The sequence below is a fragment of the Xyrauchen texanus genome, chromosome 34, assembly GCF_025860055.1.
Source record: "Xyrauchen texanus isolate HMW12.3.18 chromosome 34, RBS_HiC_50CHRs, whole genome shotgun sequence".
Taxonomy (NCBI): Eukaryota; Metazoa; Chordata; class Actinopteri; order Cypriniformes; family Catostomidae; genus Xyrauchen; species Xyrauchen texanus.
In genome coordinates, this window is record NC_068309.1 from 1,595,805 (window position 1) to 1,611,814 (window position 16,010).

The 16,010-nt window shown below is 40.6% G+C and overlaps 2 protein-coding genes across 3 annotated transcripts in view; one reads left to right on the forward strand and one right to left on the reverse strand.

Moving 5' to 3' along the window:
• nop14 (NOP14 nucleolar protein homolog (yeast)) overlaps positions 1-11,287 on the forward strand; it is a 19,003-nt gene extending 7,716 nt beyond the window's left edge. The window contains exons 11-18 of the mRNA XM_052104912.1: positions 35-170; positions 4,443-4,544; positions 7,328-7,481; positions 8,296-8,455; positions 8,570-8,714; positions 8,824-8,942; positions 9,016-9,171; positions 11,045-11,287. Of these exons, the coding sequence (XP_051960872.1) occupies positions 35-170; positions 4,443-4,544; positions 7,328-7,481; positions 8,296-8,455; positions 8,570-8,714; positions 8,824-8,942; positions 9,016-9,171; positions 11,045-11,141 (1,069 nt within the window). The 3' untranslated portion in view covers positions 11,142-11,287. The remainder of the gene's footprint in view (positions 1-34; positions 171-4,442; positions 4,545-7,327; positions 7,482-8,295; positions 8,456-8,569; positions 8,715-8,823; positions 8,943-9,015; positions 9,172-11,044) is intronic.
• Positions 11,288-11,955: 668 nt separating this feature from the next.
• LOC127628193 (desmin-like) lies at positions 11,956-14,150 on the reverse strand. Of its 2 annotated transcripts, none has more exons than XM_052104955.1 (3): positions 13,623-14,150; positions 12,703-13,374; positions 11,956-12,135 (listed from the first exon to the last, which is right to left on the reverse strand). In XM_052104955.1, exons 1-3 carry the CDS (start codon positions 14,086-14,088, stop codon positions 12,068-12,070), a joined length of 1,206 nt encoding a protein of 401 aa, XP_051960915.1. In that variant the 5' UTR covers positions 14,089-14,150; the 3' UTR covers positions 11,956-12,067. The 2 variants fall into 2 exon arrangements, with proteins under 2 accessions (XP_051960915.1, XP_051960914.1); XM_052104954.1 differs by having other exon boundaries at positions 11,956-12,138.
• Positions 14,151-16,010: the final 1,860 nt, after the last annotated feature.

The following is a 16,010-nucleotide window of genomic DNA, read 5'->3' on the forward strand; positions in this document are numbered from 1 at the left end:
CTGCATGTATGTTTACATGTTTGTCTCTCTTCAGTCAGATCTGTAGTTTGTGTCAGCTGTTTCCGGACTCGGCATGTAAAGTGATGCAGACGTTGATTGGTGACAGTGCACACAGCATGGGCGAGACGCTGGAGGTCAAAGGTCGAGCTGCGATGCCTGGTCTTGATATGGTGCGCTCACAGTACACACAGCTAATCCATCTATCAGCATGTATATCTATCACAAATGGATCTACAAAATGACCAGATGGTATCAAATTATAAAATAGTAGAATATAATTAGTTTTGATGTTTTGTTTTTCATACATCAAAGAGATGATGCAACAAATATAGAACAGGATTCATTACTTTAACACTGAAGTTTCAACACAACAGGCTGACAAACACATATTGGGCTACATATAATCTACATATAACATATAATCTACACGCAACATATAATCTACATATAATCTACATATAACATATAATCTACACGCAACATATAATCTACATATAATCTACATATAATCTACATATAACATATAATCTACATGCAACATATAATCTACATATAATCTACATATAACATATAATCTACACGCAACATATAATCTACATATAATCTACATATAACATATAATCTACACGCAACATATAATCTACATATAATCTACATATAACATATAATCTACATGCAACATATAATCTACATATAATCTACATATAACATATAATCTACACGCAACATATAATCTACATATAATCTACATATAACATATAATCTACACGCAACATATAATCTACATATAATCTACATATAACATATAATCTACATGCAACATATAATCTACATATAACATATAATCTACATATAACATATAATCTACATATAATCTACATATAACATATAATCTACACGCAACATATAATCTACATATAATCTACATATAACATATAATCTACACGCAACATATAATCTACATATAACATATAATCTACATATAACATATAATCTACATATAACATATAATCTACACGCAACATCAGGGTTTCCCGCAGCACTTTGAAACTAAGGCGGCCGCCTAAGCAACACGCCTGCCGCCTTAACTACGTCGTCAAAAAAATATATATGAGCGATATTCGCCGTGTTACTCTGTCCTGTTTTCTCCTTTTCCATCTTTAAATATGTGATAAGCCTTCGTGTTCGCTTCAGTCTTGTTATCAGCGCGTTCTTCCGCAGTGGCGCCGAGCGTGTGTGTGTGCGTGTGTGTGTGTGTGTGTGTGTGTGTGTGTGTGTGTGTGTGTGTGTTCATCTGAGCCTCATTGGTCTGTCACTGCTCGTCAATGTCAGAATATTTGAGATGACCAATCAAATCAAAGTAGGCGGGCTTTATGTTCACAGCGCGAATTTTAGCAGAGTGACTCGACAGTAAAGGAGCGACTCGACGCGCTCGGTCGGTCAAGTGCAAGATAACATGTAAGTTGGTAAACTAAACATTTGCTATTTGACAGTTTTTTTTAGGTCATAAATGTTAAACGAATCACAAAAATAATCAGGGAAATTAATAAACTTTTGTCTATTTTCGCCATTTTGAACTGAAAATAGACCACTATGTGACGTGACTGATGTAATGTATCCTAATAATTAATTTACTGTCATTGTGAGGGGACAAGACACATTAACCAGGGTACCCGCAGGATATTAAAAGCATTGAAAAATAATCTCAAATTAAGGCCTTAAAAGCCTTGGATTGTTACTAATGCAGGCTAATTAAAAATTCATGCAACGTTGAGTGCATCCCGCACTCCACGTCATAGCAGAAAGCGCGAAAGCGTTACTATGGTTACTAGGCAAGTGAATTGCAGAATAAGATAGTAGCCAAGCGTAGTTTGTCGTCTGAAGTGGGAACGTTTCAGTTTAATGCCAGAATTCAATAATTTAAACCCCAAATCAGAGCTTTTCTGTTAAAAGAACATGTTTTCTACCCGGTCTTTTCAATAGTATCTGGCAATCGTGCGCGCGCGCTCTCTAACGCAAGAAGCGAGGATGATCTGAAGACACAGACGAGCTGGAGTTCAGCAATCTTCATTTGAGATTGTCAACTTAAATTGAAGTGTCACTCAGTCGGCCTGTGTTCTGTCACGAGCCGCTTGCGCTGTTTGTGCGAACAAAATGCAGGCTGATATCCCAGCAGTGTTTTTAATGTTGATGCAATGTTTCCCGAATATCCACACGATTTCAAATGTGACATTGATTTTATACAACAGTTAAAAAACAAAACATTGGGTAACATTAAGTGATTTACTACATTTAAAACAGTATAGTCAGGCTTATTGCTCTATTTTGCAATGAAATCTGTGGCTTTGAACGAATCGTGAGATTCAATGAATGACTCGATGACTCACAGATAAAGACAATGAGTTACCGCCACCTACTGGCGATTTTAATATACTTTTATATAATATTTTTTATTATATAAAAGTATATTATTTATATATATTTATATTTATATAATACTTTTATTAATATTAAATGATTTTAACGTTGCCTATTTATTGAACATTGTTTTATTTAAGGCATTATTTATTTTTTTAAAGGTATTACAAAGGTAAAAATATGAAATGGGAAAATTGATTAAAGGGAGCAAATATTGTCCCTTAATGAAAAAGGTGACAGTCTAAGTGGAAGAGGGGTATGGCACTCTAAAAAATTGGAGAACCACGGAACTAAGGAAAAGGGATATGTAGAATTGCACCAAATACACCCCCCCCTCACACCACCACCACCACCTTAACTAACACATTTTCTGCGGGAAACCCTGCAACATATATAATCTACATGCAACATATGTAATCTACACGCAACATATGTAATCTACACGCAACATATATAATCTACACGCAACATATATAATCTACACGCAACATATGTAATCTACACACAACATATGTAATCTACACGCAACATATATAATCTACACGCAACATATGTAATCTACACACAACATATGTAATCTACACGCAACATATGTAATCTACACGCAACATATATAATCTACACGCAACATGTAATCTACACGCAACATATATAATCTACACGCAACATGTAATCTACACGTAACATATATAATCTACACGCAACATGTAATCTACACGCAACATATATAATCTACACGCAACATGTAATCTACACGCAACATGTAATCTACACGCAACATGTAATCTACACACAACATATATAATCTACACGCAACATATGTAATCTACACGCAACATATGTAATCTACACGCAACATGTAATCTACACGCAACATATAATCTGCACGCAACATGTAATCTACACGCAACATATATAATCTACACGCAACATATGTAATCTACACGCAACATATGTAATCTACACGCAACATATGTAATCTACACGCAACATATATAATCTACACGCAACATGTAATCTACACGCAACATATATAATCTGCACGCAACATATGTAATCTACACGCAACATATGTAATCTACACGCAACATATGTAATCTACACGCAACATGTAATCTACACGCAACATGTAATCTACACGCAACATGTAATCTACACGCAACATATATAATCTACACGCAACATGTAATCTACACGCAACATCTATAATCTACACGCAACATATATAATCTACACGCAACATGTAATCTACACGCAACATATATAATCTACACGCAACATGTAATCTACACGCAACATATATAATCTGCACGCAACATATGTAATCTGCACGCAACATATGTAATCTACACGCAACATATGTAATCTACACGCAACATGTAATCTACACGCAACATGTAATCTACACGCAACATCTGTAATCTACACGCAACATATGTAATCTACACGCAACATATGTAATCTACACGCAACATATGTAATCTACACGCAACATATGTAATCTACACGCAACATGTAATCTACACGCAACATATATAATCTACATGCAACATATAATCTACTTGAATATCAATGTCAAATATAGATCAAGTCAATCACTGAAGCATCAGCGCCACCTTGAGTCAGAAATACATGTGTAATATATACACGCATGTGAGATACTGATAATTCACCACTGTCACACAGAATCAATGATATGGTTATTTGTGTGAGATTGACTCTCATTTGTCTTGTAATAAATATACATTATATCCTGTGATAATAAACTTATATAGATATAAACCAATCATAACATATGAAGCTATTACATATACACTATTGCTAATCAAGCAGTTATACAAAATATATATATATTTTTTTTATTGCAATTTTAGCATTTTTATTATTATTTTAGTTGTTTCTATAAAGTTTGAGGAATAAGAGGTGTGGGCACATGATGTCCTGTATCACTACAGTCATGAGGAATGCATTACAGGGTTAATGTATAACACTTAAATATTTAACCGCTTTAATGTGTGTTGTAGTTGATGTATCTGAAGATCACCGCTCTGTTATTCCCGACGTCAGATTTCAGACATCCTGTGACGACACCAGCGTTCCTCTACATCAGCCAGACACTTACCAAGGTGGGAGTGTGTGTGGGAGTGTGTGTGGGGGTGTGTGTGGGGGTGTGTGTGGGAGTGTGTGTGGGGGTGTGTGTGGGAGTGTGTGTGGGGTGTGTGTGGGGGTGTGTGTGGGAGTGTGTGTGGGAGTGTGTGTGGGAGTGTGTGTGGGAGTGTGTGTGGGGGTGTGTGTGGGGGTGTGTGTGGGGGTGTGTGTGGGAGTGTGTGTGTGGGAGTGTGTGTGGGAGTGTGTGTGGGAGTGGGTGTGAGTGTGGGTGTGTGTGTGGGTGTGTGTGTGGGTGGGTGTGTGTGTGGGAGTGTGTGTGGGTGTGTGTGTGTGGGTGTGTGTGTGGGTGTGTGTGTGGGTGTGTGTGTGGGTGTGTGTGGGAGTGTGTGGGTGTGTGTGGGTGTGTGGGAGTGTGTGTGGGTGTGTGTGTGGGTGTGTGTGTGGGTGTGTGTGTGGGTGTGTGTGTGGGTGTGTGTGTGGGTGTGTGTGGGTGTGTGTGGTGTGTGTGTGTGTGTGTGTGTGTGGGTGTGTGGGAGTGTGTGTGGGTGTGTGTGTGGGTGTGTGTGGGAGTGTGTGTGGGTGTGTGTGTGGGTGTGTGTGTGGGTGTGTGGGAGTGTGTGTGGGAGTGTGTGTGGGTGTGTGTGTGGGTGTGTGTGTGGGTGTGTGTGTGGGAGTGTGTGGGTGTGTGTGTGGGTGTGTGTGTGGGTGTGTGGGAGTGTGTGTGGGAGTGTGTGTGGGTGTGTGTGTGGGTGTGTGGGAGTGTGTGGGTGTGTGTGTGGGTGTGTGTGTGGGTGTGTGGGAGTGTGTGTGGGAGTGTGTGTGGGTGTGAGTGTGGGTGTGTGTGTGGGTGTGTGTGTGGGTGTGTGGGAGTGTGTGTGGGAGTGTGTGTGGGTGTGTGTGTGGGTGTGTGTGTGGGTGTGTGTGGGAGTGTGTGGGTGTGTGTGGGTGTGTGTGTGTGGGTGTGTGTGTGGGAGTGTGTGGGAGTGTGTGGGTGGGTGTGTGTGGGTGTGTGTGTGGGTGTGTGTGTGGGAGTGTGTGTGGGTGTGTGTGTGTGTGGGTGTGTGTGTGGGAGTGTGTGTGGGTGTGTGTGTGGGTGGGTGTGTGTGTGGGTGTGTGTGTGGGTGTGTGTGTGGGTGTGTGTGTGGGTGTGTGTGTGGGAGTGTGTGTGGGAGTGTGTGTGGGTGTGTGTGTGGGAGTGTGTGTGGGTGTGTGTGGGTGGGTGTGGGTGGGTGTGGGTGTGTGTGGGGGTGTGTGTGTGGGTGTGTGTGTGGGAGTGTGTGCGCGTATGTGAGCAAGTGATTGAGTGCGTGCGAGTGCGAGAGAGTGTGTGTGCGAGAGAGTGTGTGCGCGTGAGGGCGTGTGCGCGAGAGTGCATGTGTTTGAGTGTGTGCGTGAGTGCGAGTGCGCGTACGCGAGCAAGTGATTGAGTGCGTGTGTGCGAGAGAGAGCGAGTGAGTGAGCTTGTGCGCATGAGTGTGTGTGTGAGAGAGAGTGTGCATATGTTTGTGTATATATGTGTGTGTGTGTTACCATCAACTTTCACACTATGACTCATATGTTTATTGAATGATCCAGGTTCATTTCATCATTAATAATGTATTTGTCGTGACTTTACAGTAATACTTACAATGGAAGTCTATGGGCCAAGAGGAAAATACATTTGATTTGACATTATAAATCTCTGGGTGAAAATAAAGCGGCTTTGAAAAACTGCTTTTGTTTTGTTCCCAATCATGTCGACTGTATCTGAGAAACATTTTGTGTTGATACGACAAATCAATTAAAAGTTACAACATTACAAATATAATGTATCATAGTATCCAAAAACATCTCCAAACAAATAAAAGATAATAATTGTACATAAGAACTAATTACACATGCAAACACAACAATGACTAAATGTTTGCATAGCATGCAGACATGATTTTAGTCATGAGATTTCACAGAATGAGTTTCATTCTGTGTCATTTGAGTCATCATTGAGTCTGTGTCGTGTATTTGGCACCATCTCCTGGTGGTCATATGTAACATTGTGCTTCATGTGGATTATCTAATGATCTATACATCTGATTATCTTGTGTGTGGACTCGATTGAAAGATAATCACCTCCTCTTGATATGTGATATTGTGTTATATTGTTATGTTTCATTTATACTGAAGTTATAAGTGATAACGCGGCATATAAGCAACACTAACATAATTGTCAAAGACATATATTTAGCTGTTACTCGCTATATTTTAGTCTGTGAGTAAAACAAATAGTCTGGTTGTATTTTACTCTTTAAGATCTTTCCAACAACATATGACACATGAATATATGATGAGTTTGATGTTTTACTGATTGCAATAATATGTGCAGCGCAATTAACGTTTTATAAATGCTCAAAATGTAACACTTCTGATTTGTTCTCAAATTTTAAAGCACTTGTTCAGTTTTGGTGATAATGTCACATGCATTGGAAAGTAGAGCTTCTAAACTTTCAAACGAAACCAGTTTTGTGTCCGTCAAGACTGCCGTTATTAATATTTTGATGATTGTTTTTCTCGCGGGCCTGTCAAAGCTTAAAGGGTTAATAAAGCAGTTTCACCACAAAAAGATTATATCGATTTTTTTTTTTTTTACAGCTAATAAAACACTCATTTTGACAAATAGCCACCAGTGCACTTACTCCACAAACGTTTATTGTAATATGATATTTATTTACTTTTGAGGGATGAGTTGGATTATAGTCTGTGATAATCAACATAATAAAACCTGATTCCTACAAAGACATAAGAGAGTGTTTGATGTGTGTTTCAGTGTACAGTGTGTTCTCTGGAGGATGTGTGTAAGGGGTTGATTCTGTGCTGTCTGGCACTGGAGTATGTGTCTCTGTCTCAGAGGCTTTTCCCAGAACTGATCAACTTCCTGTTGGGGCTTTTACACCTGACAGTTCCCGACAAAACCAACACAGGTACCGCACTCAAACAAACACATGCGCACAAACAAACAAACACATGTGCACAAACAAACAAACACATGTAAACAAACAAACAAACGCACGCGCACTCAAACAAACAAACGCACGCGCACTCAAACATACAAACACGCGCACGCAAACACGCGCACAAAAACATACAAACACACGCGCACGCAAACACACGCGCACTCAAACAAACATGCGCGCGCACACAAACAAACATGGGCACTCAAAGAAACAAACACACGCGCACACTCAAACAAACACACACGCGCGTGCACACATACAAAGACGCGCACTCAAACAAACGCGCACGCACGCAAACAAACGCCCACTCAAACAAACAAACACGCACACATAAACAAAACACGCGCACTCAAACAAACAAACACACGCGCGCACATAAACAAACACACGCGCACTCAAACAAACGCGCACGCACGCAAACAAACGGCCACTCAAACAAACAAACACGCGCACATAAACAAAACACGCGCACTCAAACAAACAAACACACGCGCGCACATAAACAAACACACGCGCACTCAAACAAACAAACACGCGCGCACAAACACACTCGCACTCAAGCAAACAAACACAAATTTCCCTAATTTCAAATGAGATCTATTGATATGAAATAATTTTGTATATTTACATCAGTTTGTATATAAACATGTATTTTGATTTATCGTCACACTGTCAGAGCTCGTGTCACCATCTTATGTTGTGTAAGAGTTTTATTTATATGAAATTATTGTTGCATTATTTAATGATGTTTTATGCTGACATCATGACTATTGTGTGTTAGGTTATGTGGTTCTGAGTCCGTTCCGGCAGCAGGGGAAGAACTGTGATTTGTTGGTTCTGACGGATTTAAACTCGTCTCACAGCTGGAACAGAAAACCCATCTCGCTGTCTGCAGCTCACAGAACTACACTAGATAGTGCACTAGAGAGAGACCATTTCAGGTACACACACTACAGACTATGATGTCGTCTCGACCCTCGTGTTTCCTGTAAACACACTTGCAATATCAGCACTGAGAATAAACACCATAATAAGGGTGCGTTTGTTTATTTCAGACTGTCAGTCATCGATGCGTGTCTGGATTTAGTGAAGAGATGCACGTCACTCTATAAAGATCTGACATCATACAGTCTCATCTTCCAGCCAATCAGAACACTCCTCCGTCATCTACCTGTTCAGAGTTACCCCGCCCCTTTACAGGTGCGTGCTCATCATCATCATCATCATCATCAGGATCACACACTGAAGGGTGGCGTGTTTATTCATTATTCTCCTCACATGTGTTAACAAGAGCTGATTTGTTTTGTAGGATCTTCACAAGGAGATTTTGGAGGTCATTCCTGAAAAGCTTTCCCAGCATGCACCTCTGGTGTTTAAGAAGAAGAAACCCGTTCCGCTCAAACTCTTCACACCCAAAATAGTGCAGATGTGAGTGACGCTCGTCAGATCTCCATTTACTCCCTCAGTGGGAACGCTGTTTGACTCTGTTCTTCTGTTCCAGACTGGATTATGGGAAGAAGCGCGGGAACACAAAGGAAGAGAAGGAGAGGGAGAGACTGAAGCACAAGTATAAGCGCGAGTTTAAGGGAGCGCTGAGAGAGATCCGCAAAGACACGAGATTCCTCGCTCGGGAGAAACTCAATGACATCATGGGCAGGTGTGTGTGACGAGTGTATTCAATATTTCATCGTGTTATATTTATTAACTTCATTTGATTTGACTATTTTTACTCATTTGAAGGGAAATGGGATAACGTTTTGGTAATCAAAGATAATATATTTTAGTTGACATTAATGGCTGTCACTGTGGATTATTTTGATAATCGACTAATCTAACGATTATTCTGACGATTAATCAATTAATCTGATTTTTAATTAAAAATGTTTTATCATTCCGATTGCATGAAGTTGTGAAGGTGAAGCCACGTTTGGCTAATCGTTCATTAGCCACTGAACGTTTATATTGTGTGTGCGGGGCGCGAGACGTGCCGCTGTGGGACTTTAGCGGCTCATGTTGTCCCGCATTGAGTTTATCTGTGATAATGTCCATAAACTCTCAAATATGTATCAAAGTGGGGCATTGCAAAGTATTACAAACTTAATCCTCAAGGTTTTTTTATGAGTTCAGCATATAAAGTCGAATAATTTTTATTTGTATAGCGCCTTTCACAACATACATAGTTTCAAAGCAGCTTTACAGAAGATGGAACTGGAATGTCTTAAGAGTCATTATAGTGTATAAACATAAATAATTAAATAAGAATTGTATTTAGAGGAAGGTCTGTGTATCTCAGCGAGTATTGACGCTGACTATCACACCTGGAGTCGTGAGTTTGAATCCAGGCCGTGCTGATTGACTCCAGTCAGGTGTCCTTAGCAACCAAATTGCCCGGTTGCTAGGGAGGGTAGAGTCACATGGGGTAACCTCCTCGTGGTCGCTATAATGTGGTTCTCGCTCTCGGTGGGGTGTGGTGATTGACTCCAGTCAGGTCTCCTTAGCAACCAAATTGTCCCGGTTGCTAGGGAGGGTAGAGTCACATGGGGTAACCTCCTCGTGGTCGCTATAATGTGGTTCTCGCTCTCGGTGGGGTGTGTGGTGAGTTGTGCATGGATGTCGCGGAGAATAGTGTGAAGCCCCCACAAGCGCTACGTCTCCACGGTAACACACTCAACAAGTCATGTGATAAAATGTGCGGATTGACTGTCTCAGATGCGGAGGCAACTGAGATTCGTCCTACCCCACCCGGATTGAGGCGAGTCACTACGCCACCACGAGGACTTGGAGCACATTCGGAATTGTGCTGCACTGGTCTCAGAACAGTTCGACTCCATATAAAGATTAAATCAGATCATAAGTTCAGTTTCAGGCTGCAGATGATGTTTGGATCACTCAACATGTTTGACACACATGGGACAATGATCATCAGTTCATAGATTCAACATTTATAATGTTTTATTTGAACATGATTGACAGTGATTGGATGATGCTGGACGTTACTTTACATCTGAATTATGATCATTTATGATGTCTGTAACATGAATAATCAACACTCCTGCACACATCATAAACTATTTGATGAAAATAATCAGACTTTCTATAACTTGATTTTATTTAAATTTCCCAGCTTAGTCTCAGTCCGCATATGAGGAAAACTATTTGTTCTAGAATTAGTTTTTTCATGTTTATTTGGTGCTACTAGTTACGAATCAAAACAAGAAATAGCACACCGCTGTCATGCTCGGGTCTCAATTATATTATGTTGCATGTTTTTAAAGTTCAGTGTTTAAATGTTCATTGTACAGGTGTTCAGTGGGGAAATACACAACATACTAGGATTGGATTATATTCATCAATTATTTATAGATGTGTCTTTATTTGTTTATTTAATATTGTTGATATCTTGCACTTGATTATGCATTTTTTTTTTGTCTCGTTTTTATTATCGCTGACAAAATCAAAAAACCCTTCGTCACTAACATCTTCATGACACTTCACAAACCAATCGCTTTCATTATTTGTGTATGTGTCAGGGATCTGGAGAGGAAGAGGAAGGTGAAGGAGCTCTACGGCAGTCTGGCCACACAGGAGGGAGAGTGGAAGGCCCTCAAGAGGAAGAAGGGGAAGTGATGTCACAGCAGTGATGTCAGAGGCACATCAACAGAGATGTCTCCAGTCCTCGCCGTGTGATTCTGTTTTAATACTCTGAATAATATTTCTTTCTCATAAGCTTTTGTATGTGACAAAATGTGAGAAATAAAATGTAAGATTTACAATTGTGTGATGAGACATTCCTTGTGTGATATAATTGATGCTGGTGCAAACTAATTACAAATTAATTACTGTAATCTAACTTTTTTTAGTCAAAAAGTAGGTTACGGTTACATCTTAAATCATTTGTAACCATGTGATTACTATTTTCATGAAGTAAATAGTAAAAAGTATTTGATTACTGACTCAATCAGCCACTTCTATTAGAGAAACGTATTGCAACGGTCAACCGTCAACGGCTGTAGAAAGGAAGTCCCGCCTTACAGGTAAAAGAGCCAATCAGCTTTTAGATACAGACATCGTCTGTCAATCAACTCGAGCGCGTGCATGCGCATTAGCTACGCATTCCGGGAAAATTGCGTTTTTAAGCATAATCTGAGGTAAAGAAGCACCATTTATGATTCTATTCTTGTCAGATTTTACTGCTGATTTATGTACTTTAATCATAGTTTTGACCAATCGTTTTGGAGATTTTGGTCTTTCCCCATTCAAGTAGACACTGGCATGAATGGAGTTATCCGACTGTGGATTGACTTTGATATAATCCATTTTAGCAATATTTATTTACTCTTCATTGGGTGTTTTTGCTGTAAGGGGATTTCATGATTTTGATGTTTATAAAAGGTTTCATTGTGCAGACTCTCACAACACAAACACAACAGATGCACTGAAATCAAGCTTTATTTAGTACCATGTCACATCTTTGGTTCTTTTACATGAGAGACTTTTTATTCTCAGAGGACCAGGTTAACTAGCGCAGCAGGAAGTGGATTTAATGAGGGTTTTCAGCCTTGAATAGCCGTATGTGTCTCTATAGTACGAGACACGGATGTGGTTCTCTCTTCAGTCACGGCTTCTGAAAAATGAGAACAAGTCACGTCATTTAGACATTTAGTGGAGCAAGAATTAGATCTGCCCTTCAAATGTAAAACGCAGTAACTACACCAACAATAAAACATAAGTTCCAAAGTTTTTGGATTATCACATTTTCATTCTGTGTTCTCTAAATCTACGTTAAGTCAGTCATGTCTGTCATAGTCTAAGGCCACGCCCACACTAATCCATTTTCGTTTGAAAACGTATTGATTTATTTATGGGCGTGTAAAACTCAGTTTTCAGGTTCCTTACCCCATCTGTTTTCAACATATTAGGTTTTGGAGAGCATTTTCAGTGGACATCATATTGTTTCAATATGGATAAAAGGAGTAAATGTAGCTGAAGTAATGCGTTTTTAAATGAAAAAGAGACTCTATTTCAAGCATAAATCCATTTGGACAAAATGTGTAGTTACTGTGTTTTATGACTAGACGATGCTAGATTAGTGGGAGTTAGGGAATCTGAAAAAACTAGACCATCTATATAGAGCACAAAAAATGTATCTCATCAAAACCGGCAAATAATTTTGGAAACATGAAACTACCTGCCACACCCTCCGTAATGGAGATGCCCAGCCGCTTCTCCTCTCCTTCCAGCAGCTTCCTGTAGGTGGCGATCTCAGCGTCCAGTTTCAGCTTGATGTGGAGCAGCTCTTGGTAGTCGGCCAAGTATTTTCCCATTTCTACTTTGGTCTCACACAGTTGGCTCTCGAGCTGAGCGATGATGCCCTCCAGCCCTGCCACCTTATCCAAGTGTGCCACTTCCATGTCCTCAAGCTGCTGTTCCATAGCGCCGTTCCGTGCCCTCAGACTGTCGATCTGGTTCTGCAGGTCTGATATCTGGTTGTGGAAGGTGGTGATCTCCTCTTTCATGGTCTTCATGTGGTCCTCGTGTTTGCTGGCGTGCTCTTTCAAGGTGTCAAACTTGCCCTTGTACCACTTCTCTGCCTCTTGGACGTTGCGGGCGGCCACCGCCTCGATCTCCAGACGCATGTTGCGCAGGTACGCGGCCAGGTCGGGTCTGTCGGAGTCGAGCTCCACCGTTACCTTGGACTCCTCGATTTGTCTGAGCAGGTCGGCAACTTCTTCATCATGGAGCTTTTTCAGGAACTCGATCTCGGCCACGAGCTGCTCGATGCGTTTCTCCAGGTCGGACTTCTGGAGGGTTGCGTTGTCGACGTCTTGACGGAACTCACGGAGGATTATTTCTGCCTCCTCTGTTGAGGAAAGTAACATCAAATGGGCTTAAAAGAAAATGCTTGAGAGTCTATTATAGACTGTTTTTACCTTTGGAACTAGCACAACTAAAATTATCTTGTCTAATGTTTTCTGTTGTGTTTGTCAGAAACGAAGCTTGAAAGTTGTTTATCGAGATTTTTACACAAATCTTACTGGCTTTATTGGGGCTTTATCCACTTTCAAAATGTTTCCCGGACACTATACCAATTCAAGCTATAAGTCTCACCTTTGAGAGCCAGCTCTTCCTCCACCTTCAGTCTCCAGACCTCCACTTCCTCCTCGATGTAGCCCCTCTCAATATCAGCCGCACCCTTCTCAGCGGCCAGAGCTTCGATCAGGTCCCTCATCTCTTTAAACTTCAATTCATATTCTTCCCCGAGTCCGGTGGGACCTCCTTTAAAGCGTCCCTGCAGGGATTCCAGCTCGGCTCTCAGTGCGGCGTTCCTCTGTTCCAGCGCCTGGACCTTCTCGATGTAGCCGGAAAAACGCACGTTCAGCTCCTGCATCTCCTCCTTCTCGTTGGCGTGGTGCTGATGGATCTCGGTGCCGACCTCCACGGCCTGACCCTGGAATCCGGCCCGACCACGACTGTACGAAGATCCTCGGCAGCGGGAGGGCGACTGGCTCTGAACTCTCATCCTGCTGGAGCCGCTGACGGTCAGGGACTTCTGGGTATACGATGAACCTCTCATGTCTGTATTCTTGGGAATTTTGTGCCTGTAATCTGAAGCTATCACACTGTACCTCAGAGGAAGTCTTCAACTTGCCAACTGCGGATCCAGAGTTGGACTCTGGGTTTATATAGGTCTGTGAGGAATCTTACAGGGGCCTTTGAAAGTCTTGCAGGGTTTTGACATATTTTAAATGCGGATAATGACACTCTTGTCCAAACCCAAGGGCAGGAGCTTCTCATCAGCTCACATATCATTGTCATCAATTAGACGTTTCGAGGTCGACCGCCCCTCACACTTCAGTGCTACATATTGATGCTCACCGGCTATTTTTAAACCGTCTTCTCACTGTACTCTCAGGCGAGTTAGTGAGCTGCTCGTGACATTAGTCACTTTTTCCTTGCTTATTGTTTCCATATATCCACATACAGATGTTGAAGTCCTCAGGGAATTTCTGTTATTGCCCTACGAATATGAGAAGCTATGTTTGCCCTTGTCTTTTGCATTCATTTGTTATAAACTACCATTCAAGACATTTTTGTTTTTTAAAAGAAATCAGATGCTTCAAGGATTAATTTCATTATGTTCATTCAGGAATCCTCTACCTGCAGCAGTGCAAGAGTCTGGTATTGTTCATTAAAGCTGCTAGTTTAGGAGCTGTGACGGACCTGTTTCGGATAGAGACTCTGACGTATTCTTGTTGTTGTGCATCTGGGCCGTTTCCCTCTCTCTTAGATCCAGTGTGATTTCTTCTATCAAGACAGTAGTGTATGGAATAGCCTTCATCTCTCCAAACAACAACAGACTGATGAATATCTGGAGAGATCTGCTTCTTTTTGGCCATTTTTAAAACTAAATTTTGTCATGCAAGTGTAAAGTTGTTCTGGTTACGCTGCATGTCGCCAGTCGCTGGCAGTGAGTTCGCTAGTGGTGTGTGTGGAGAGTTTAAACAGCGCTGTTTCTTTACAATTAATATTATTATTCAAATATTAGGATCACGTGAGCTCTACCATCTTCTCTCGTATTGGCTGTCGCTCCCGAAAGTCGCTCTTCATTTGCATAAAGTTAAACATTTCTCAACTTTGTCGTGTCGCTTGACACGCCCACATCCGGTTGCCAACGGTCGCCGGAAATCGGTCGTTTTGTCGCTGCGTGTCGCTGGCAGTGTGAACGCAGCTTTAGAGTTAGGGTTAGCATAACACTATTGCGACGCTCAAACGTTATTAAAGAGTACACCGTTTTGAACCGTTTTAACAGTGTTGGGGAAGCTACTTTGAAACTGTTGTTTGACAAGCTACGAGCGTTTAGCTACAGTCAAGCTACTCTTTTGAATACGTAGTTAGCATCACAACAAGTTACTATCAAAAAGTAGCTAGCTACATTGAAGCTACTTAATGAGGAAATTGTTGTTAATGTTTCAATCAAACCAATAATATTTATAACAAAATTTACTCTATGACATTAATTAATTAATGTATTAATTAAATACATTTAATGTGTTTAATTAAATATATGAAATGCATTTAATACATTTAATGAATAGTAACATTAATACAGTTAATAATGGCCAGTATAAAATAAAACATTTATAGTATAGTATTTATATTATACTTCACACTTTGCAGTTCTGCTGTGGTCCCTAAAGATCACATTTTATGACAAACTCTCTTTGGGCTGCCATTTCATGTTCTTGTCACATAATATTTAGTGTGGATAATATATATAATTATATGTGAATAAAGTCTCAGGGCTTGTTTCTCCACTGATCTGGGTTCATGCTCATTGTTTTTTATGACTTTCTGTGCCATTGGCATGGCAGTGCCAGCTGTACAGGTCACATACAGAGGTTGCTCTACAAATATTTGTTCGCTATGTTGAGGATGGATGGTCATCCCAGACTGTTGCATAATAATTCATGCCATAAATAATATTTCATTAAAAGC